Below are 24,569 nucleotides of genomic sequence, written 5' to 3'. Positions count from 1 at the left end.
TCAGACAAGAAAATAATGGTCTGAAAAGGGTGAAGTGTCTCCTGTGCCAATTATATTTGTCGTCCACAATAAAATAAAAACAAGGCTCTTGAGAAATGTAATACCTGTTTCCCCTGGTGCATCTCATTAAGACTCGGTTCCCTGCTGAGTTGGACCCCTGGTCCCTCTTGCCCACCTCTGCCACATTGGCTGACCACCTTGGCTATGTAAGACTCACAGCAGTGGCACAGTGTCCTAAGCCTCCCAAACAACTATATCCAAGGCTATACTGCCACCCAATATGGAGTAATTGTTCGCTCAGTGTTTTAATATTATGAACATTTAAAGCCATATTGCCACGCTCCATACAATGCCCCATGGATGTAAAGAAGATGGGCTTTAGCACCCCAAGTGTTTGTGACAGCCCCCTGGTCAGCTTTTCCGCTGTTCCTGAGCAGCCCCCAATCAGTCCCGAGTCTCAAGGGCAGAGAACCTGGGGTTCCATTCGATTCCTGCTTACCCTCACCTTTCTTTTCCCCAAACAACCCTCTTAATCTTATTGCCCACCACTGCTTTGCTTTTGGCGATCTGTGTCTTCTGCTTGCAAGCCACCTCCTCCCCTAGATCGAATGCGACTACAAAGGGGCCCTTTCAGCCTGTCTGCAATCACTGTCCAGTAGCCAGATACTCCATGCTCAGTCACCCTATTAATAGCCCCGTGACTTTGCTTGTGTTCCTTGACCCTCCTTTGATTTTTAAATGCTCTCTCTTTTGCGTGTGTGTGTTTTTCCCCCTCTGCATCCTCAGCCACTGTGTTGTGTGTTCTCTTGCATGCTCCCAATGCTGCCTTTGTATTCCTTGGCTAGAAAGAAAGAGAGCCCTGCATTTCCTTTGCTTTTCCCACGCACAGAGGGAGCGCCATGGGTATTCCAAGCCAGGTTTGAAGGGAAGGTTTAAAGCAGTGGGCTTGCTTGGGGTGGGGGATTGGCTTACTCTGTTGAGCCAAACCACATGTGAGAGGAGTTTTAAGATATTGTGCGTACAAGCCCCCACCCCCCTCCTGTCCAGGTTCTGCTCTCCCTCTCCTCTGCCAGGATGATATTTAATTTGAGATGAAAGGAGCACTGAAATGTTGGGCAGGTCTGGTCTGTGTCAAATCTGGGGACTAACATCTGTGTTTTAAGGCACTGGGGGATTTTTTTTCAGAGGTGGCTTCAGGCTTTTGCAGTCACTGAGAAATCTCTGGTACTGACTGGTAGAAGTGATGTCTTAGAAGGGGCTTCCTCAAACTTTTTTGAGCCTGCTGGCGCAATCAGAATTCTGACACAGCTTGGTGGGGCAGCAACAAAATGGCTGCCACAGGAAGCGGAGCCAGCTACAAAATGCTTGCCACAGCTTAACTTCAGTAACAGTGGAAATCCTTGTGTGGTGGTGGCAGCTGCTGCTGCCAAAACAACATTTTAAAAGATCTACACAGCCGATCAGAAGCCTTGCTGAGTGAAAGCCCTTCCTGGGCCTACCCACTTTTAAAAAATACTTGGTGAGCTCCAAAAGAGGTGTCAGTGGGCACCATATTGGGGAGACTTGCCTTAGAATATTCATAAACATTCAGCAGGGTAGCCACTTTGGTCTGCAGTAGGAGCTAGATTCAAGTCAGGTAGCTCCTTAAAGATCAACAAGGTTTCCAGGGCTTCAACTTTCACAAGTCAAAGCTCTAACAAGGGGAGTTTTGACTCTTGAAAACTTACACTCTGGAAACCTTGTTATCTCCAACGTGCTATTGGACTGGTGTCAAGCATGTCACAAGCATTGCAAGTAACTGAGAATGAAGACGAGTAATGACAAAAGTTGAAGGGGAGGATCCTTCTTTAAGAACAGCATAGTTGGTCCTGAACTAAAGACTGGCAGTGACTCAAGGCAAGGGGAAAGTGTGCTGGAAAGGCAAGCAGGTTTGGGAGTGGCTCGAAGTACAAGGAAACCAAAAGACAGAGAGGACGAAGCCTAGGGCAGAGGCAACACTAGGCTGAGATAGAGTCGCTGGAGGGTAGGATGGGGAAAAGAAACTGGGGCATGAGAAAAAGAGTGACAGAGAAGATAGGAGCTGACGAAAGCAAGTGGGGAGGCTTAGTGTATGCTTATGGCAACCCTGCTATTATAGTATGTGCTTGTTCACCCTGCGGTGAAATGAACGATGAGTCAGTGTTGCTGACTGTCAGCCCTGCAAGCTGGCGTGTGTTACTTTCAAGAATCAGAGGTAGTTAATTTTGGATAAATGATCTTGTAAGGCTTCTAGTATTTCCTGGCTTGTTGGTTGGCTGTGGTTCAAAAACAGTTTGAATCAAGTGTTGTGCTTTTGAGTACACAGTTAGCTGTTGTCCCAAATTCTTGGGACTCTGGTGAGGCACACAGCTGGCTCTGGGAACGGCCATGAATGACTTGGGATAGAGCCTGATTCAAATTGTGCTTCCTCTGTGAACTCACAACTTCCCATCTGTAATGTGGGGTAATGTTGGCTTACTTTGTAGTATTTTTGGCTATCTTGGATTGTTAGGGAAAAGAAGCAGCAAATATGATCTTGCCTTGGGTAACAAAATACCTTAGAATGGCCCTGCAGTTGTCTGCAAGGCACAAGCAAACAACCATCTAAAAATATGCTTCCTGTGACCCTTGATTAACTTCCTGGGTGATGTGGCAGTTGGAAGTCAATACAGCAGTCAGTGTGCTTGATGCATATAGCTAGCAAAGAGTTAACAACAATGTGCATAAGTGCTTCCCCAGATTTTGAGAACCGCAATATGGCAAGATTGGTTGGAGTTGGGTAGTTCCTAACCTGTTTGAGTTTGTCGAAGGCTTTCATGGCCGGACTTAACTGGTTGTGGTGGGCTTTCCAGACTGTGTGGCCATAGTCTGGTAGATCTTGTTCCTAACATTTCGCCTGCATCTATGGCTGGCATCTTCAGAGGTGTATCACCCAGAGAGAAGCGTGTCACCCAGTGTGTTTGAGTTAGTTTTCTTGAGAATAGTTAATATTATTCTTTTGTCCCTGTGCTGAAAACTGGCAGCTACTTTCTTCTCTAATCCTCTTGAAACTTCTTTCTTCCTGCTTCTCTGTCTCCATAGGAAACCCACTATGGAGGAGACACCTGACAGGAGATGTTAACACATTTTATTTTTTTACTTAATTTATATCTTGCTTTTTCCCCTAATGGAGGCCCAAAGGCCTGTACATTGGTCCTTCTTACATTTTATCCTCATAGCAACCCTGTGAGGTAGTGTGTGTGACTACACACTAGTGTGTGTGATCCAGTGTGACTGGATCAAGCACAACCAGCAAACTTCCATAGCAGAGTGGGAATTTGAACCTGGATCTGCTGAATTCTAGTCTGTTGCTGTGACCACTGTACCTGTTGACTCAACCTGTGAGGTGTGTACTGCCAATAAGCCTCAAATTCTTGGAGATATGGGAATGTAAGAAAAAAAATCATTAGGTGTGAAGAGGTGTTGCTGGAGATCCAGATCAAGATAATTCATACTGTGGTATGACAACTGTTACTGTGGGTGGATGTGAAAATTGGACAGCGAAGAACTCTTGACAGAAATAAAACTTGAATTTGTTTGAAATGTGGTGTTGGAGGAGAGTTTTATGAATACCATGAAACCCCCCACCCCCGCCAAAAGACAAATAAATGGTTCTTAGAGCAAATCAAGCCTGAATTCTCTGTGGCACGGGTTAGGGCACGGGTTAGGATTAGGTCACCTTGTGACCCTTCTTTGTTCCCCTGTTCTTCCTGTTCTGACTGGTGCTGTTATTAGGCCAGTTCAGGTTCCTTCTGCTAACTGTGCAAGTGGCATAGCGCCAAGGAAACGGGGTGTGTGCGATGCACCATGTGTGTGTCCCTGCGGGGGTGTGGCATGGCAGGCATGGGCATGGCAGGGGCACTGTTCCCCGTCTCTCCGCCCATGAAAATGACTAAACTGAGGCTATAGTACTTTGATCACATCACAGCAAGACAAGATTTACTGGGGGGTGGGGGGCGGAGGACAGCAATGCTAGGAAAAGTGGAAGGCAGTAAGACATGAGGAAGATGAGCTGGGGTGACTCACTAAAGCAAGCCTGAGCCCACTATGCAAAATCTGAGCAAGACTGTCATTGAAGAAGAAGAAGAGTTTAGATTTATATCCCCCCTTTCTCTCCTGCAGGAAACTCAAAGGGGCTTACAATCTCCTTGCCCTTCCCCCCTCACAACAAACACCCTCTGAGGTAGGTGGGGCTGAGAGAGCTCCGAGAAGCTGTGACTAGCCCAAGGTCACCCAGCTGGCATGTGTGGGAGTGCACAGGCTAATCTGAATTCCCCAGATAAGCCTCCACAGCTCAAGCGGCAGAGCTGGGAATCAAACCCGGTTCCTCCAGATTAGATACACGAGCTCTTAACCTCCTACGCCACTGCTGACAGGACATTTTTGAAGTCATTAATTCATAGAGCCACTTTAAGTTGGAAGCAACTTGACTTCATATAACACACACATGGGGTGAAGCATAGTGAGGGTTGAATTTTGGGAACGGGGTTCATCGTGGCTGTGATGCCACAGAGTCGTTCCCCATCTGGATCTGATCTCCAGAGCATGCAGTTCAACTTCCCTGGAGAAAATGGCAGTCATAATTCTGGAAGAATTCCAGGCCTCGCATGGAAGTTGACAAACTTAGGAAGACAGGCCAAATCACGATCATTTGGAACACCCAGTCTAAATCTGGGCTCGTGACTCAGACTCAATTGCTGGATAGCAGTGGCATATTTAAACCCTTGGAAAGCCCACAGCCAGAATGTCACTGACTGCTGCTGCCTTCCCTCCCTGCAAAATTAGCAGGTTGACCATATCAACAATTAAAATGTAACCTCTATGCTCAGCTTGATCCCTTAGTCACATCAGAGCTTCTGGAAATAATGACTTGGATCCTAAAGGGCATGCTTGGAATTGTGCTAAAGGAAAGTAACTAACTTCCACACCTTTTTTGAACTTGACTCATATCCACAGGTACACACCTTTTTATATTCATCCCTCTGCTCAGGTGTGTGATCTACTGCTCAAGTGAAATACAAACGCATTCCTGCAAATGGAAGTACTATAGTGGAGATCTGTTCTTAAAGCGGCTGAGCTGTCTTTAGAACTGCAACTTATACTGAAAGAAAAATCTTCCTGTGAGTTCCTGCTGCTTCTATAAGTTGGGTCTTACTTGGCATAATTCTTGTCTGTGTGCTGCACCTGCCACACACATTTATGACCTTGCTTATTATCACTCCAGTCAGGTGAGAGGTAGAGAAACAGTAGAACTTGCCCTGATAGTTGGCTACCTGGGAAAGTGAAAAACTTTAGCGCTGTTGTTATTTGCCATTTTCGTCCATGCTGGGAAGCTGTACCTTCACCTCTTGCAGAAACCTGTCTTAAAAAAATAATTGCACACAGAGTGAATATCTCTGTTTTACGGAAAGACCAGGTTTTTGGACAGTGTTTATTATATTATAACCCAGAAAAGTTGAGATAGACTTTTAAGGAAATCTTACCCTAATTGAGGCACTCGTATTGATCTGTTTTTAAAAGTCACTTTATTACGATAAACTAAAATGTTATTAACCAATCAGCAGGCTTTTGAGTTGTGCAGAACTCTTCTACAACCACTTTGTATTTTTAACAGGAAGCAATGGGGAAGGGGAACAATACTCTTTCAAGGACATTGATGGAAAACTTGGCACCGTTGGTAGCTTGTAACAGTCTTAAAGATGGAGTTCAGGCTTAATTAGATTAAATCATGCTTGGTGCTTAAAAGGATTGTACCCAAGTGTACTTGGATAAAAACACAGTGGTAGCTCTCCCTTTTGAAAAGATGGTAGGTATTTGGATCTGTTTCCTGGGATAATTGGAAGACAAGGGTCCAAATAGTTCCCTCAGGCTTGAGAGTCATTCTACTGGTCAGCCCTACTCGGCCAGAGGCCTTCTAATAGGTCTGCTTCTCTGGAGTCTGAGGGTTTTCTAATGTCCAAAAACAGGATTAGCTTGGCAAGCATTTTGCCTGATGTTAAGAGTGAGGACAATCAAGTAAATTGTCAAGCGTTTTTTGCCTCAGGGTTTAAATCAAAATCTCTCTCTCTCTCTCTCTCTCTCTCTCTCTCTCTCTCTCTCTCTCTCTCTCTCACACACACACACACACACACACACACACACACACAGAGCACACACACACACACACACACAGAGAGAGAGAGAGAGAGAGAGAGAGAGAGAGAGAGAGAGAGGCGTTAAATAAGTCCTTTTCAGTTATAAAATGCTAATTATATTGTGGTGATTCTGGAAATTCAGGAGTTTTATCATGTAGCCTCTTCAGGAAGACTTTTACATTCCACACTTGTGGTGTTGCCACAGATTCTGGCTAGAGATTTAGGGTGCCCGTTCCATCTCACACGGAAGAAGCTAGCTGAGTTTCAATTTTTTGAGCCAACAGAACTTGTGCCCATTGTTCCCCTGGTTGTTATGAAGGGAAAAGATCTGTCATGAGGGGGAAAACCATCTTTGAAGGAAAACACACACACACACACACACACACCCACACCCACACACACACCCACACCCATTACCAGCTTTCTGATTCAGAAGCTCTTGAGAAGTTTCTGAGGAATCCCAGACTTCCCCAAAACAAACTCAGTGTTTGAAAGCATTACTTTAAAGAATGGTTAGAACTTCGTTGACAGAGAAGCTGGACGTCGTCAGAGTTTTAAAGGCAAACGTGCAGTACCTTTCCCAGAGCTGTATCTCTAATCCTCCTGAGTATTAAAGAAATCACCACAGTCTGCAGTACCGTAGGTTGATGCTGAAATACTAGTTATTTAGATGGTGCCACTGAAGCTGGGCTCTGGTTGTATTGTGTAGCCACTTGGGGAAAGCAAAACTTCTCAGTCTGGAGAATTTTATTGCCATGTTTCATGTACATTCATGTTTCTTTTTTCATTTAGGACTACAGTTCTGGCCGCAGTAGCCTTCCTCGATGCCTTCCAGAAGGTGGCAGACATGGCTACCAACACACGAGGTAGGACCATCATACGGGGGGAGGGGGGGGGGGCTCTAGGATATTTTGTGGGTTAGATTTTGGTTGGCTCCAAGACCAGTACATTTTCAAGGTTCCTTGTTTAGATCTCTTTTTGGAGAACAGAATGGGACATGTACAAAATAATCACAGAACTGGGAGGCAGTTAAAGTAAGCTTCCTTGGCTGTTAGCTTCATGACACACTTTTAGCTATACATGGTACTCAAGGTTTTTAAAGAGTAGTCAAATAATGAAAAATTTCTTATCCTTTTAAGATGCCTCATTGGATTGTAATTAGAGGCTCACGAAGCCGTGCGACTCTTTCCAGATGTTCATGCGACTGATGGCTCCATCAGCTGTTATTACCAGCACGGGCCAATTGGCCATGCTTTAGGCTGATGGGAGCTGTAATGATCCATGGTATCTGGAGAGGCCGAGGTTGCATGACCCCTGGAGAATTGGAAGGATTCTGAGATGATGATGTGATGTAATGAGTGGGAGATTCCAGGCCTCTGATCTGGGAGACCTAGGTTTGAATCCCCACTTAGCTGTGGATGTTTGCTGATAGTGTGTGACACTGGGCCAGTGATACTGTCAGCCTAACCTACCTCACAGAGGTGTTGTGAAGATAAAATGGAAGAGATAATAATGTTGTAAGCCACTTTGGTCCCCACTGGGGAGAAAAGCAGGGTAAAAATTCCAAAATAAGGCCTGTTTCCATCAGTCGCCAACCAACACAGTGCTTCTGGAAAGATCTTAAGCAGGCCATAAAGATACAGGTAATTTGTTTTGTTGTCCCCTGAACCTACCATAGGTATACTGCATCTGAACATGGAAGTTCCATTTCCCTTAACAGCTATAGACCACCTGTACTCTGTCCAATCCCTTTGGACAGCTATGTCAAGGTTACTGGTGATGGCATATGTGACATGGTCACATATACATTGCACCTCCTTTCGTATTCAAATCTGTGTCCACTCTGGCTTTTCCTGTCGCAAGACCCTTTGGCAAGGACTTGACTCTGCCGGTTCTGTGTTGTGTGTCTTTCACCTCCCCCATCTCGGCAGAATTCCCTGTGAAGGTTTGGGAATTAAGGGAAGCCTTGGGCAGCTGTGCACGGGGATTACCAGAGATTGAACCACAGGAACTAGAAAAGTGAGCCCAGCAAGGCTGGTATTTGGAAAGGAGGTCAGGAGGGGGAGGGGGAGCTTGGGGAAGGTTGGCTGTAAAAATCACCACGTGTGGGGGTTGGGTTATGGGAAGATGGCTGGACTTGCTTACGGACAGTGACTTTTTGAGAATTCTGCAGTGAGGAAAAACCTAACGGTTTCATGTAAATGGCAGCTGAGATGGTAGAATTAATTGTACCATGTCACCATACCTGGGGAGGTGCGTGGTTCATGCTCCTTCACAGGACAGTTCCCTGCACATAGAAAGCTAGACATGTTGGGAAATAGCTGAGTAGTATAGGGAGCACCCTTATTTCTAAGCTGAGGCTCTGGGTTCCACAGGTGCCTTTGGCCCTCAGAAAGGGCATGTTTCTTGAAAGTTAAACTGAAGATAACTCCCAGTTCTTCAATCTGGGTGCCCTTCCTAGTGCAGCTAGAGAGGAAAATGTAGTTCTTTTCAGAACCAGTGCTAAACTAGCAGCCCTAACCAAAGCCAAAGACAGTGGGATGAAGCACCAGTGCAGTGCCACTCCACCAGCTCCAGGAGCGGGAGGAGGAGGAGGAGGAGTAGTTCAGATTTATACCCCACTTTTCTCTTCTGTATGGAGACTCAAGGTGGCTTACAAGCTCTTTTCCTTCCCCTCCCCACAACAGACACCTTGTGAGGCAGGTGGGGCTGAGAGAGTTCCGAAGAACTGCTTGTAACCTTAAGCCCACTGTCACCCAGCAGAGAATGTAGGAGTCACGAGGCAGCATCTTGGTTCACCAGAATAAGCCTAGCGTCAAACTCCACCACTGGGAAACACCTAGCCCATTCTGAAATATCCCAGCCGCCAGCTCACTCTATGCTGAGGTGCTTTATCAGGATGCCAGCACAGCCCTGCTGCAACGTGAACTTCTGGGTTTTGTGTCAGTGGGGCTGAGGGATGGGTGGTCACTAGCCTGTCTTCCCCCTCTGCCAGGGTAAGTGTCCTGGGGAGAGTAAACATGCCGGTGGCTCAAGGCTGCCACTTCCTCAAGCTCTTTTGACCCTTCCCAATTGGATGGGGCTGTGAGAACTGTCCCAGCAATGCATCAAGTAATAGTAATACAAGCTATAAAATTGTGTCCTTGCATAACCTAAAGATTTTGAAAGCAGCCTGAAAACGTCAGCTCTTGGTGACTATCAAGAGGACAGAAGCACGGGTTTGCTGTTCCCTGTTCAGACTGTCGTCTTTATGCATTTAGGAAATGTATTTGGCTATTCGAGATTTCCCATTTTGGCTGTGCCTGACCTTGCTCTGCACAAGCCTGGCTGGTTTTCTCTACAGCAGATGGCCTCTTCCTGTTTTCTAGCCGCCTCCTTACATCTAGGCCATCTGGAACACTGCAAAGAGGAGGAGACTTACATTGGAATCAGATTTGTGTGCAGACACACTAGCCCACTGCCCTGATGCAGATTAGAGTCTGTCAGTGTAGCAATTCTGCTGGACCCGCTGTCTACTGGACACACAACTGATGTCAAATCTGGAGGAATTGTGTCAGGAGTATTGGATCTGTCCCTCAAAATGGTTTCAGGTTGTCTCCACACCTGTGAACTCTCATCAGCTTTTCCGCCCTCATCTCCTCCCCTCTGATTGTGCACAGATCAGAATTGTCCACCCACAGGGATGCTTTGAAAGAACATCAACTGCTTTTCCTTCCCTTAGGTTTCAGTCGTCATAATAGAGTGTCTGAAAAGACAGGCCAGATTTGTTCAGACATTTATTTCCTGCTTTTCAGGACACCAAAATGACTTGTTTTCCCCTCCTTTACGGTGATTCTCCCCATTCCAAGTACTGCCTAAAGGACAGAGGGAGGGGAAGCAAACTTTGGCATCCCTGGGGGTGGGCCAGGGGGGAGGAGATGAGCGTGGCCGGTGAAGCAAAGGAGAGGTCAAGTCAGTGTCTCCTTTTGTGTAATGGTTTAACAAGAGGGGGTATCTGAAGCTGGCCAAAGTCTGAGCACACTCCATCCCTCCAGTCAGTCTTCATTGTCCTTCTGTTATTCGGACTTTGCCCATAATATACACATGTGGTAGTGAGAACTGCCATCAAGCCGCAGTTGACTTGCATTGATCCTGTAGGGTTTTCAAGGCAAGAGACATTCAGAAGTGGTTTCCCATTGCCTGCCTGTGCAGCAACCTTGGACTTCCTTGGTGGTCTCCCATCCAAATACTGACGTGAATGGGAAGAACAGTGAGGAGCAGAACAAAAAGAATAAATGTTCCAAATCAGTTTTGACAACTCCAGAGAAGCTGCATTAGGATGCAGACCTGAGGGGGGGCGGGGATCAGAAAACCCTGGTTAGAGAACCTGAAGGGAAGGAGAAGGGGGAAAAGGCAGATGACAGAGAGTGCCTTTAAAGGGGACGACTACAAACAACAGTGTAAGATGACTCAGAAATATGGAGGCCCAAATTTAGAATAGCAAAGGCATAATTTGAGCTACTGTTAAGTCAGTGAAGAACATGTTCCAAAACATGTGAGCTCATTCAATGGAGATTTTCTTTCCCTTTCACTCACATTCTGATTTAGGCATGGCAAGTTAGCGTGTCAGCCGCAAATTGAGGAGAACAGTCTCAATGCAGCCCCTAAATATGGTTTAACTGAGCCAGTCTTTGCTATTGAACCCATCTGGGTTACGATGATGGCCAGATGGGGCAATCAGTTTCTGTAGGGCTAGGCAGAAAAGGACGAGGATTTTGCCATTCTGTGTTCAGAGACCTACACAAGAAACAGCGTAGTAATGTGTCCAGGTATCGAAACATGAATGAAAAGAAAAACGGGTATCTGGTCTTTTTTTGTTTGTTTGTTTATAAGCTGCTTTTCCTCTCATTGGGAACCTAAAGAGGCTTACAATGTCATTCTCCCAGCCAGCCTATAAGGTGAGTTAGGCTGACAGTGTGACCGACCCAAGGTCATCCAGAGTGTTTCTTCAGTAAGAATAGGGATTCAAACCTTGGCTATCCCAGTTCCTAATTTGATATTCCAACCACTACTTTTCTTTCTGAAGAAACACAACTGCCCTATAATACTGGCATACAATCTGGCACGGTGTTCTCTGCAGTCATGTTTCGTACACATTACATTTATGTGCTGAGTCAAGCTGAATCAGCTGTCTCCCTTTTAATGTCTTGATACCTGAAGGGCCTGTTAGCTAACCCTTCATCCCAGGTCTATCCCAAAGGAACAGGGGGGCAGTGTTTTACCAGGGGTGGAGACCCTAAAAAATAGGGTTTTGGTAAAACATTGGCACCCAAATCATCCTTCTTCTGAAGCAAACTGGGATATTGCTGAGGGGAGGCCAAAGAGTTCTGTCAGAGCAGTTGAGGCTACCTGAGAATTTGCCACATAGATAAAGAGGCTGTTCAAAGTGGGTCTCCAGAGGCAATAGCCACACGGTAGAAAGAGGCAAGGCAAGATCTTATGTATGGTATGTTGAGAGTTTTAATAGTCAAAGACAGCATGCTGAGTCCAGAAGGCTAAGACAAAGGTTAGAGCTCCTCAAGAGCATGGGGTTGGTTCATGCTTCTTTCACTTTTAATCTTGCCTTTCATCTGTTCGGAATGAACTGTTCCTCCTTAGATCTTTGAGCATGGCGTTTTCATCTTTGTTTTCTCCATGTTTGTTGTGGGCACTTCCTTTTCTCCACTCTGTTAAGAACCACCCTTGACCACCACCCCACACTTCCCTCCAAAGTTATTCATCCCTCCCTCACAGCTGCTTCGACCATCTTTAATATTCCTCAAAGCTGTTTACCCCATTAAAGTGATTTCTCCTTAATTATCTTGGATCTCTTCTGTATGTGAAAATATTGTTGGAATTGGTGGGAAATGAAGCACCATTTTTAATCTTTAGGGGAGTCAAAACATCCCTCAAAACAGACTGACCAAGACTGGGATTGTACTGTTTTACCCACTGTGGTGAAAAAATTTGGCGGGAAGTTTGGAGAAAGGAAGCTGGAAAGTGTGCTCCAGGTCAAGACTGGTTGCTCATGTAAAGGGAAGCTAGGAAGCATCATAGATCTGAGAGGTTCCCAATCTTGTTGGACGATTTTGCAGCAGGAGGTGGACTTAGATTCTGCGGTGCAGTTGTGGCTGAAGAAGGGGAAATTTGCTGGGCTGACCCCAGCAGTGGTGAGAGGAAGAGCTCCTTTGTCAGATCCAGGAAAGGGGAGTGGGTGGAATTCAGTTCTTGTGAATGGCCGTGGAGCTGAGGGAGCAGGCGAAGGAAGTGAGTCAGCCTCCTTCCGTCCTCTGCTACAGCTGCACAGCAGGTGTGGCTGAACTCAAGATATGCCATAACCTAAAAGCAGAAAAGAGTGCTGTGAAGGGCCCTGCTGTTATTGAAAGCAGGGCTTGTTGCGCTTTTCCCAGGGACAAAAAAAAAAGGAGGAATAGAGAAAAGGGCAAGAGCAATTTTTTTGTCAGAAAACCGCATAGAAAAATAATAAAAGAAGAACTGTCCATGGCTTAAAACCCTCTGATGTCCTCCAAGTAATGAACACTGCAAGGGCAGCTCAACTGAACACTGCAAGGGCAGCTCAACACTGCAAGGGCAGCTCAACTAACCAAAGAATTCCTGGAAGAACTGGATTCGCAAAATGAACCTACCCCAAGGTCTGAGTGGAAGTCTTGTCAGGTTCCTGCCAAACAACTTTTGGTTGCCAAAGAATCTTCCCAAAGCAAGTGCCGAAGAAATTGGTGTTAAGGAGAGGTGACATCAGACCCCAACCTCAGAGTAGAAACCATGGTCACAAGGTCACAGACAGGCAGGAGGCAGAGGAGGTGGTCAGTGATGGAATTTGCAGAAAGACTAGAAGTTTGTAGATTGAGTGGGCATAGAAGAGCACAGGTGAAATTCTCGCAACATCACCATGATACTAGTGGCCTCAGTTGGCTTCTGGAATCCTAAATAGTGCCTAGGGGTGTCAACTGCTACCCTCTCCTGCCTCCATCTGGAGGTGACTCGGTTTGCTTTTGAGAACAAACAGGCCCTCCTGGCGAGAGACAGACCATTTTGAGAACCATGGAGGTTGTTTGGGCGGTGTCTTGGGATAATTTGGAGGAAGGAATTTGGAAATCTCCAGCCTGTGTTGGTTCACAACTCAGTAGCAATGAATTCAAAGGCAGTAGAACAACACAAAGTCTGTGAAGGCATTGAAAGGGGGGAGCCAAGGCCGGAGGTGTGATATTTTGTATTCTGAAGAACATTACACTAGCACAAGGGTCAGTTCTTTCTGAACAAACCCTTATGACTGTTTATCATGTCTCTAAAATGCTAAGAAGACTGAGATGTGACCAGTCAACATCCATGAAATATGCGGTAGAATCGAGCTTTCCATTTGGTGACTTGATCTCATTTGGTCCTAGATCCTAGTCCCGTGGTGGCGAACCTTTGGCACTCCAGATGTTATGGACTGCAATTCCCATCAGCCTCTTCCATCATGGCCAGTGTGGCCATGTGCTGGAAGGGGCTGGATGAAACCAATAGTCCATAACTTTGCTGGAGATACCAAAGATTATGCCACCTATTGGCTCGAAAGTCTAACATCTTAATCACTGTACTGCATTGGCCAGCTAGTATCCAGACTTCTCGGTTTCAGCTAAAAAAGAAATGTCAGCACAAAATCAGTATTACAGTAGACGAAGCTTCCCAGTATGATGGTTCTCTGGCCCTCAGTTTACAAAGTAACTGAATTATTGTGGTGATATCTAGTCAGAGCATATTCTGAATAGCAGAAGATCTTCCATAGAATTGCAGGGGTAGGGAACTACATCCTGCCATCAGCTCTCCAGCATGTTCAATTGGAACTGACAATTCCATCAGCCAGCATTGGCCAGTGTGTGCTGACAGAGGCTGATGGGAATTGTAGTTCTTGAACATCTGGAGAGCCGCAGGTTCCCTACCCCTGATCTAGGGCATAATAAGTAGGTGTTTCTGAGGCCACAACTGAGCTCAAATGCTGCAGCCCCCACCCTCTAAGCTGTCTTTAGCAAGTTGCTGTCTCAGATGATGACTCCAATTTCCACATTTGAAAAATGGGAACAGTCATAGGGCATTTGTGGACTGTGTATTGGATTCTTCAGTCACAGTTTGCTTGCATTTATCTTGTGAATTTTTCACAAAATGTGTTTTCTGGGGGATGGGAATACAGACTGGTGACAACCAATGTGCTGAGGTAGTTGTAATGTTATCCTACAACGGGAGAAACTTGAGGTCCTCACTAAAAGTTACATTTTCCTTGAGGAGATATCTGGGTAGGCTTGAAAGGTCCCAGGCTGTTTATCCAACCTGAAACAGCCTTAGGGAGTCACGGTTTGCCACATAAGGGAAACGTAGCATGTAATGCCTCCAGGCTGATTTAGGTTGGGAATGTGGGGTGTGGCAGGGGGAGAGTCTAAGCTTTCTCTCCCCGTGTGCCTTGATCTCATCCTGAATCAAGCCCCTGCATGTCTTGGGAGTATGGAACTCTAGAAGCCATCTCTCAGGCCTTCCTAGGGAGATCCCTGGGGAAAATGTAGGATATCGTTAGATTCTGAGTTTAAATTGTATTCAGCTATGGAGCTTGCAGAGCAAACATTGGCCAGTTGGTTTTTCTCAGCCTAGCCTACCACATAGAGTGGTTGTGAAGGTAAAAGGGAGGAGGAGAGTTCCATGTACGTTGCCCTGAGCTCCTTGCAAGGTTCACTGGGTAAATATGTGGCAACTCAAGATGTTCTCCTGCCTGAGGGATTGATAGCTACAGTCCACACATCCCTACCTCACCCAGGAGCAGCAGAGACTTTTGTCCTCAGCTTTCGCTCAGTTCAGTCCTTCCTTTCACAGGATTCAGCTGCCATTCTGGCTACCCTATCTACAGAGAACCCAAAATGGTGGACAAGTTCTTATTAGAGGAAGGGATTTTGAGAGGATACTTCCACAAGTAACTTACACAGTGTTACAATGGATAGCTTTAGGAACCTCTGGGAACTCTGCAGTTTTACTATTGAGTTCCCAGTGATTCCTAGGTCTATCCATTGTCTCTTCTAGATAGTTCCTAGAAGTGATGTACTGGCACCAAGGCCACCAGTGATTTGTCTTTATTTTCTCCCACCAGTGCTCTGAGTAGCAGCAGGCAACAGAGGAGATCAGTTGGAGCCCTGACAACGTTCTTGTCAGGGGGCAGGAGACAGGTGGATGGTGAATGGCAGGGTGGAAGTTTGCCTCACCTTCATATCCACCATCTGAGGCCTCCAGAGACTTCATTATAGCACCTACCATGTGAGATAGATGCTAGATAACATACTTGTACATCCCTCCTATGAGATTCTTTATGTGTATGTGTTCAAAATTTTTATCCATTTTGCAAAAATAAGTGTATTCTTTTAACTGACCAACGGTGTATTATTCTTTCAACACTGACTGCCCAAGAAACAAGGGAAAATTAATACAGTGCCATTTTAAGCAAATATCAAAAAGAGAGGGGAACAAACTCTCCTAAATACATTCTAGCATCTGCTGCATTACCCACAGGATGGGTTGTGCCAATTCTGATAGTTCCTATACATTCTTTTTTAATTAATGTTTTAAAATTATTAACCATTTTAATCTGAGGCTTGGCTTGTCTTACCTCAGGAGCGACAAGAGACATTGGCTCGGCTCTAACACGGATGTGTATGCGCCACCGTAGCATTGAAGCCAAGCTGAGGCAGTTTACCAAGTAAGTTGCATTTGGTGATCTTCAAGTGTGTTTGCTGGTGGGAAGATGCCCAGTTTGGAATGACATAGGCAGCAAGTTCAAAGAATGCTCAGATTTGTAGACATTCAGGCCAGTTACATTGGGGAGCAATTGATATCCATTGAAAAGCGAGTAAGCCTTGGATGTGGGGAATTCAACCATAAAGTCACTATATATGTCTGGGGCCACACTTCAACCACACTCATAAAGGGTGATTTACTTGCTTCATTTGTAGTCCACCTTTCTTTGCTGAGACTCAAGGTGGACATATACCTCCCAAGGGTAGGGTGAGCGGGAAGAATTGTGTGATTCAGGCATCTGAGCTGCGAGAAGCATTTGTGTTGTGTCTCTTCACAAACATGGCGAAGGAGTACGTGGCTCCTGGATCTTAGTCCGTATCTGATTTGTCTTGCCTATCCATTTGGAATTTTACAGGTCAAACTCGCAGATCAATTCACACATCACAAAGTCTATTGGTTAGATCCTGGCTAAATTTTCTCTTAATGGAAGGCGCTTTGTACCCCCCACCCCCACCCCCGCTCATTGTTCTCCCTTAAAATGCAATTCCTTGGGGGGCAGGGGACCTTCAGTACTGGAATGGAGGCAAATTGGAGATCTGCCGCAGGAAGGGAGAAATTGGTGAAGGTTACGCCATCAATTCCACTAGTGGAAAATGTTCTTTGGATCCAGTCCAATGTATCTGTCTGTCAGTAAGCATACTGCAGGAGTTCTGTACTTGGAACTTGATTTTCAGACACTATAGAAGGCTGCTTTGGGTTGGGGGTACGGAATCCAGGGAGGGTGGGATGTGAACTTTCCTCTTCTCATGCGCTATTTAGGTTGGGAATATGACATAGAAGGAAGGCTTAAGCCCCTGTCTCTTCCCACAGTCCCCAGTCTTAATTGGACCCCTGGGAATCAAGTTCTAATAGTGGAAATCCTAGAGCAGGGGTCCCCAAACTTTTTAAACAGGGGGCCAGTTCACTGTCCCTCAGACTGTTGGAGGGCCGGACTAAAAAAAACTATGAACAAATTTCTATGCACAAATGATTGTAAAATGTTTGATTTCACCTTTCAGCCTTTCTGTCATGGTCTATTTTTAGAACAGTGACCAAAGTATGTCAAGTACAGGGCGGGCTCCAAATATTGTTGGGGAGGCTGTGGAATACCTTCCCCTGTGAAAAAAAAAAAAAGCAGAACTTTCCCAATGAAGCATTCCATCTAACCCAGGATTAGGTATCTTCCTGGGTTCTTCCTCCCTAGCAGCCAGCGAGCGATTCACCAGCCTGGCTGATGTCAATGGGAGTGAGGCGGAACAGAAAGCCTGAGAGCAACACATGGAGTAGCCGAGAGGGAAGGGTGGAGCAGGAGTTGCCACATGTAAGGTTTCCAACTCTGGGTCAGAAAATTCATGGAGATTTGGGGGTGCCATCATGTAATTGCAATCAACAGCCGTAGGGGCCGGTTCCTCCTCTTCCTCGAGCCCCCACTGCACATGAATGGAGCCATCGCCGCCATGCCTGGCGGGCCGGATAAATGCCTTCAGGGGGCCACATTTGGCCCCCGGGCCGTAGTTTGGGGACCCCTGTCCTAGAGCATGTCTGTTAACAGGGCGCATGGGGGGCAATCAGGACTTTGCAACATATGAATCTGCAACACGTTTGGCCCCTTGCGAGGCAAACACAATGCCATGAAAACCACTCTAGTCCTGAATGTGAGCTCTTAAGTGGGGTTCTTAAATAGAACATGTTAGATACTCCTGTTTGAGGCCAGACTGCAAAGTAGTAGTCCAGTGATTGGAGAATTTAATCCAGGGAGGCAGTCTTGAGTCCCAGAATCTAGCCCAGTAAGTAACAAAGGAGATCACAAAGACAAGGAAATAGGGAATGTCCTGCTCCGATAATGAGAAGAGACTTGGAGCAGCAGGGTTCAATGCCTGCATGTGAGGGAGGATCATGTTGAAAGTTGGAAAGTTCTGGACTTAGGTAACTAGCAGTTGCTTTGGATGGTTGTTTAAGCTTCTCGTAGGCCTTAGGTTTGAGATGCACTCCGTGACTTGGGTGTGTGCAACTATCACCTGCTTTTATGCATTATTCTCATTCAGTTCTGGATTCAGGTTTAAGAAGCTACGTTTTCTTTAAAGGCTGGGGCTCCAGAATAAAGCAGGACCTTTGCTCCCTGAGTGGGCAGGATAGCCTCCCTCAGGAAAGCAGGAGACTGGGGTGTTTTAAAGACCTGACTGCCCTACTGCACCCTTCTCCCTGTCAGTGCTTCTAACCTTTCTCTTTGGTGTCTCTCCTTGTTCCAGTGCCCTGATGGAGAGCCTGATTAATCCTCTGCAGGACAGGATAGAGGACTGGAAGAAAACCGCCAACCAGCTTGACAAAGACCATGCAAAAGGTAGCCCCTCAGGAACAGAGCTGCTGCAGCTGTCCCTAACCAGGGGTGGACAACCTATGGTGCTCCAGTTGTTCATGGACTACAATTCCCATCAGCCCCTGCCAGCATGGATTGGCCACCCCTGGCCTAAGCTGGGTGATATCTGAGCCGTCAGAGTAGCACTTCATAGCTCAGAGGCAAACAACGATGTGAGCTATGGCTTAGTGGTTAAGTATCTGCTTTGCAGGCAGCGGGTCCCAGGTTCAATTCCTGACATCTCCAGTTAAAGAATCAGGCTGTAGGTTCTGCTGGCAGTCAGTGTAGATAATACTGAGTCTGATAGACCAAAGGTCTGGCTTGGTATATGATAACCTCGTGCATTCAAGTGATATGGCCAGGACCACAGTCTTGGAGGCTTGAGCTCTGGAAAAAAAATTAGGGAGTATGTTGAAAGATGGAGATATGGAGGTAAGCTCCTTGGGGCAGGGCCCCTATCTTTCTTGCTTATATGTGCTGATACGTCGTTCATAAAAATTTCCATCCACAAACAGAAGCAACTTGGAAGAAGAGAAAGCACTATCTCTACAGCAAGTGTCCCCAGTTTGATACCCAAGTGTGTTGTGGTGCCCACCAACACATTTCCTGGCGCCCTCCCTAGTATGTTTGGAAGGTTCGGGGGGCTCCTGCCCAGCAGGGCTTCTGTACATATTAAAGTAATATTGTTTCAGCAGCAGCTCCCACCATGGTGTTGGTTTTATTCTCTCACACTCACTTTTCCCAATGTATTTTTTATATTACCCCGCTTCTTCCCTGTACACGGACTTCATCTTGTATATGGCTGCACCTCCAAATGTGCCTGCAGGCTTAGAAAGGCTGGGATCTCCTGATTTTGATGATACGTCAAAAAGCAAAAGGAGAAGAAGAGAAGAGTTTGGATGTATACCCCACATTTCTCTCCTGTAGGGAGACTCAAGGTGGCTAACAAACTCCTTTCCCTTCCTCTCCACAACAGACACCTTGTGAAGTAGTCAGGCTGAGAGAGTTCTGAGACTGGCCCAAAATCACACAGCAGGAATGTAGGTTCACAAGATAAGAGTCCGCTGCTCACATGGAGGAGTGGGGAATCAAACCTGGTTCTCCAGATTAAAGCCCACCTACTTTTAACCACTACACTACACTGCACTGACACACTGCATCTGCTCCTGGAAAATGGGAAGAAAACTGTGAACTAGCTTCAGTGCCACAGGCTAGCTGTGGTTCGAAGGGGGAGCATCTCCCTTTCCTGTTCTCCTTTCCCAGGCATAGTGGCTTTGTTCACGATTAAGGCAGGTGCCGTAATGAATGACAATGAGCAATGGTTCTGATGCTGTTAGCTGCCCTTTTGAATACAAAGCTGGAGTGATATAAAGAGTAGATTTTGTGTTTACTTACTGAGTGGTGCTGGTTGCTTGCATTACCAGATACATGATCATAGGAGGTAATTTGTAGAAGCTCAGCTAGAAAGCTGGTGTGTTCTTGGATGTTAGTCTTCATAATGGTACAAAAGGGTCTTCAAATTACAACCAAAGTGAAAAAGAAAGGGTTTTACTGCACAGTAGATTGCCAAAAAGGGGGACCCCAATCTACGTATGCCAAGGTGTGAGTGTGATTTTTAAAAAATCAAATACTTGTACAAATAAAATAAATGTTTCATTGGTTAATATTACCAGCTTTTTACAGGATTCTCTATAAGGTATGTGTCGATAACCATAACAATTTATAAAATGCATTGCTGGAATGCTTGTAAGGATTACTTTGCAAGGGCTGCCTCCTCACAATTTTGGACATTTTGCTTAATCTTATCCTGTAGCATGAGTAGATTGTCTTGTTCACACACGAAAATCCAGTGGCAAACTGTTGCTATCACACAAGAGTAGCAGAATATCCAACAGGCTGTGGATGCAGCCCTGGCTTGGCTCCATGTTTACTATCTAGTCCAGAATTATTTTTATGAATTCAGTGTGGTTTCGATGTGTTGTTTTGCCATCGGTCAAACCTGATTGATGATTAATTTGTTTAGCTTAAGATGGAGGTCTGACACCCTGCTGCCCTTTGTAAACAGTCCAAACACTCTATCGTGATTTTTCAGAACTAATATTAGCATTCCTTCTTTTCTTTACCTGTGAGTTTAATTTATTACTGTTTGCTCCGCTCTGGCTCTTCGTTGACATTCATGAACCATCTGTAAATTATTGACTCTTATGTGAGGAGAACCTAAATACTGTTGCTGTTTTTTACTTTTGCGTAGAGTGGAAGCCACTGCTCAGGTTTTGTTTTATTTGTATGATAATTTTCTCATTCCGCTATTATGATTATAAATTTTATATGTGTGTGTAATGAATACTGATTTTGGCTGGCCAAAAAAGGATAAAGCAATACTTAAACTCATGCACTTGGATAAAGAATTAATTGTGCATTATTGATTCATGAGTTGCCCAATAGTACTAGCCGGCCTTAAAGGAAAGGAAGTTCAAGCTTAAGCAAAAGAAAAAAGAAAAAATACCTAGGAAATTTTTGGGAGAAGTGGAAACTTCTTCAAGGAGAACTTAGTTTTTAGTAGATATTTAGTAGGCCTTTGCCTGAGTGGATTTGGGAGGAGGACATAGTAATATATTGTTCCACACCTTGTTTGTATTCAATTGATAAAGAAATTAAGTAATTGTATAAAATTTTGAATGTAATAAAAGGCTAGCTTATCTCTCTCAATTACTGTACTTTATTCATCAGTTTGGTTTTGGGTATGCAGAGGACAGAAAAACTCCTTGGACTACCAGCTATTTATTTGACATCATTAGGAAAGTGAGAGAGGTGCACAAATAATCTACAAGCAGCGGTGTCCAACTCTGTTGCCCCAGATGTTCATGGACTATGATTCCCATCAGCCCCTGCCAGCATGGCCAATTGATCTACAGAATATACTTTTTCCTGTCCCAAAACTGCAAATATGAAAGTATTTTTAAAAAACAAGATCCATTATTTACACAGGCCACAAATTCTATGCAATGTACAGTCATATAGCCCAAAAGCAATTAAAATTGAAACTTTTCCTTTTGGAGAATTGGAATTAAGAATCCTGTTGTAAGGATTAATGTTATTTATTTATTTGTTTACTTCATTTATAGATAATATGTGTAAAGTTCTTAGGGCACAACCCTGAACAATGTTACACCCTTTTAAGCCAGTTAACTTGCTGGACTTAGAAAGGCATTATTCTGTTTAGGATTGCTCTGTGGAAGCATTTAGTAGTAGCAAAGAAGTGACTGAGTTGCTTTTGTTGCTATGAGAAAGAGCTGTCCCCTTCCCCTACTTGTGGCTTTCCTACTGGGCTGATGGGGAAGAATCATCACGAATGCCTTTTCCAGAGTTGCCAGTTTGGAGCACACTCCAAAGTGCCGGATACTTGCTACATAGGTCTACCTGAGCTTTCTCTCTAAAGACAAAGAGTTTGGATTTATACCCCACCTTTCTCTCCTGTAAGGAGACTCAAGGTGGCTTACAAATTCCTTTCCCTTCCTCTCCCCACAACAGACACCTTGTAAGGCAGGTGGGGCTGAGAGAGTTTTGAAGAACTGTGACTAACCCAAGGTCATCCAGCAGAAATACAGGAGTGGGGAAATTTAATCTGATTCACCAGATAGGAGTTTGCCGCTCACGTGGAGGAGCGGGGAATCGAACGTGGTTCTCCATATTAGAGTCCACTGCTCTTGACCACTATACCACGTTGGCTCTCATCTGAAACTGGCCAAGCAATGGTGACATAGTGGTTAAGAGTGGCAGACTTTACCAAATTTGTTTCCCACTTCTCCACATGAATCCTGCTTGGTGACCTTGGGCCAGTCATAGTTCTCTCAGAACTCTCTCATCCCCACCTACCTAACAAGGTACCTGTTGTGATTGTATGCTGCTTTGAGACTCCTTAAGATAGCGAAGAACGGAGGACAAAAAAACAGTCTTCTTCTGGTGGGGAAGCCTATGTAGTTGAGGCTTATCCACCATGGAGACGTGGCCCCAGTCAGTTGGGGCATGTGGTGGAGTGCCTCCAGGCGTTTAGGCACCTGCTGACTCCTCTTAGACCTAGATCTCACCAAGACAGCTACCTCAGGACTTGGCAGGCGAGGGACAGCCGGGCTGCAGTGGCACCACCTGGAGTCCACAGAGCCCTTGGACACTTCCAAAGAGTCCTTCTATTAGGGCTGAACAAGGAGATAAGGCCACGGTGACACCTGCAGGCTGTGGAGGGCAATGTCTTCCCTTCTTAAACTTTCCAGGTATGCACAGGGAAAGAGAACAGCTCCACTGGGGCAGAATTAGAAGATGTGATAACTTTGGCTGGCCTAATTCCTGGGCATGGACAACCCCTGAGAGAGGAAAAGGAGGACAGGAGACCAATCACTTCAGGCATCCAGCCTCCAGTGACCAGGCCTGTCCCAGATTCATAAAGTGGGATCAGAACAGCAGATTCAGGACAGTAATGCCTTGGGCACTGGCCAAGCAGCTAGAGGCAACTTGCCCTAGCAGTGTGCCAAACTTACGTCACCAGTGAACAGTGCCAAGTGACCTTTCAGGGTAGAGCTCAGGAAATCACACCTTTTTTTCTTTTGTCCTTATCCCTCCTTGCATCCTCACCCTTTCCAGAGCCCATGAATTTATGGTAAAGAAATTCTGAGGGGATTTCTGTTTCTCTATCCCAGCCTCTAGTGCATCTCCAACTCTTTTTGGCACTCAGCGCCCTCTAATCTAATGACGTCGGCTCCATTTTAAGACTGTTCCTAACTGTGGAATTAGAGTTTTTCCATCATGCCCTAAAAGAAGCGATGTTATCCATTTGTGGGTTTGTTTTTTTGCTGAACATCAAGCCTCATGGAGAAATGGCCTGGGACTTTGAAAGCTTCATCACTGTATGTCATTTGGGTTGGTCTAATAAAAGGGAATTATTCTGACGTTATTCAGGGAACTTTGTGTGTTTGTGTCTGGTCCATGTCTGTGACCAGCCAACCCACAATCCTTCTTTGAATAGAATACTCTTGTTGGAATCAACAAATGAGGATCACTGTTGATCTCTGCCAGAGTCCCTCTTTGTTGATAGAAACAATTATGAAGGCTTTAAAAAGCCTATGAACAACTTCAGTTTTTTGACAAATTAACAACCACCTAATGTGCTTCATTTTGAAACACACCGAACTTGGAGAAAACCCCACTGAACACTGTAGAGCTTTTTGGCTGACTAGAAAATCTCCTTAATTTTATATTTTTGGCATCATACAGCTGGTAATCTACTGTGATTCTAGAATACCTTTCTTCTTGTATCTAGGAACTGGGTTTTTTCTTGTACTTAAATACTGAAATTGAGTTGATAGCTATCCCCAAGGAAGAGGCAGCATGGGAAATGTGTCATCTCCTGAGAAGGAGGAAGAGTTCCAAATTTATATTGAAGGATTCAGTGAGTTTGGAGAGAGACATTCAGCTTTTGTGATGAGGAAACTGAATAAAGCTGCAGAGGCATTGCTCCCTGTGGTGCTTTGGACACTTGAATGTTTGTCTCAAGATAGCCTGCAAACAGGCCTCTCAGGTTTCTTGAAACCACATGGAAGCCTGTGAGACCTATTTGAGTGGGATAACAGTGGTGCATGCATCATAAGCAAAAAATCCTTTTTTTCTTAACAGACCCCAGCTGACTGAAAAACCAACTTTTATCTCCATTCTAAAATTGACATAGCACTATAAATGTAAAATGTTTCTCATGGCAGTCAAAATTGAATTCTGAGAGTTGTATTTTTTGAGTATATTGGAAGGGATGCTAAACAGCCTTGTTTGTTCATGTATATTTAGTCCTTGGGATGAATCCATGATATCCCACTCACATTCTAGAGGTTCTTTTTTAAATATAGTGTGTGTTTTGGAGAAACTGACTTGTTGGGAAGGGGGCAGTCAGGGTGGAAGAAATGTGCTGAGCAGAGAACACAGAGAAGAGAAGGGATGTACGTCCATGAAAGGCTCCTTCAGTGCTCTTTTTCTCTCATGTCATCTTAGAATACAAGCGAGCCCGTCATGAGATAAAGAAGAAATCCTCTGACACGCTGAAGCTGCAGAAGAAAGCCCGCAAAGGTAATGGCTCTCTTTGCTCGAGGGGCACTTCTACTGATCTCCAGACATCTGACATGTTGTGGCAGGGGGAGACTCTAATAACT

At 45.2% G+C, this 24,569-nt stretch overlaps 1 protein-coding gene across 1 annotated transcript in view; it reads left to right on the top strand.

Annotated features, from left to right (window-relative positions):
- The window catches only part of MTSS2 (MTSS I-BAR domain containing 2), a 77,669-nt gene that overhangs the window by 27,537 nt on the left and 25,563 nt on the right, over positions 1 to 24,569 (top strand). Inside the window, exons 3-6 of the mRNA XM_048515340.1 lie at positions 6,984 to 7,057; positions 15,861 to 15,945; positions 18,272 to 18,363; positions 24,412 to 24,486. Coding sequence (XP_048371297.1) covers positions 6,984 to 7,057; positions 15,861 to 15,945; positions 18,272 to 18,363; positions 24,412 to 24,486 — 326 coding nt within the window. The remainder of the gene's footprint in view (positions 1 to 6,983; positions 7,058 to 15,860; positions 15,946 to 18,271; positions 18,364 to 24,411; positions 24,487 to 24,569) is intronic.

Source organism: Sphaerodactylus townsendi, linkage group LG14, assembly GCF_021028975.2.
Source record: "Sphaerodactylus townsendi isolate TG3544 linkage group LG14, MPM_Stown_v2.3, whole genome shotgun sequence".
Classification (NCBI taxonomy): Eukaryota; Metazoa; Chordata; class Lepidosauria; order Squamata; family Sphaerodactylidae; genus Sphaerodactylus; species Sphaerodactylus townsendi.
Note: the sequence above shows the minus strand (reverse complement) of the source record. Positions and strands in the feature narration are given on the sequence as shown.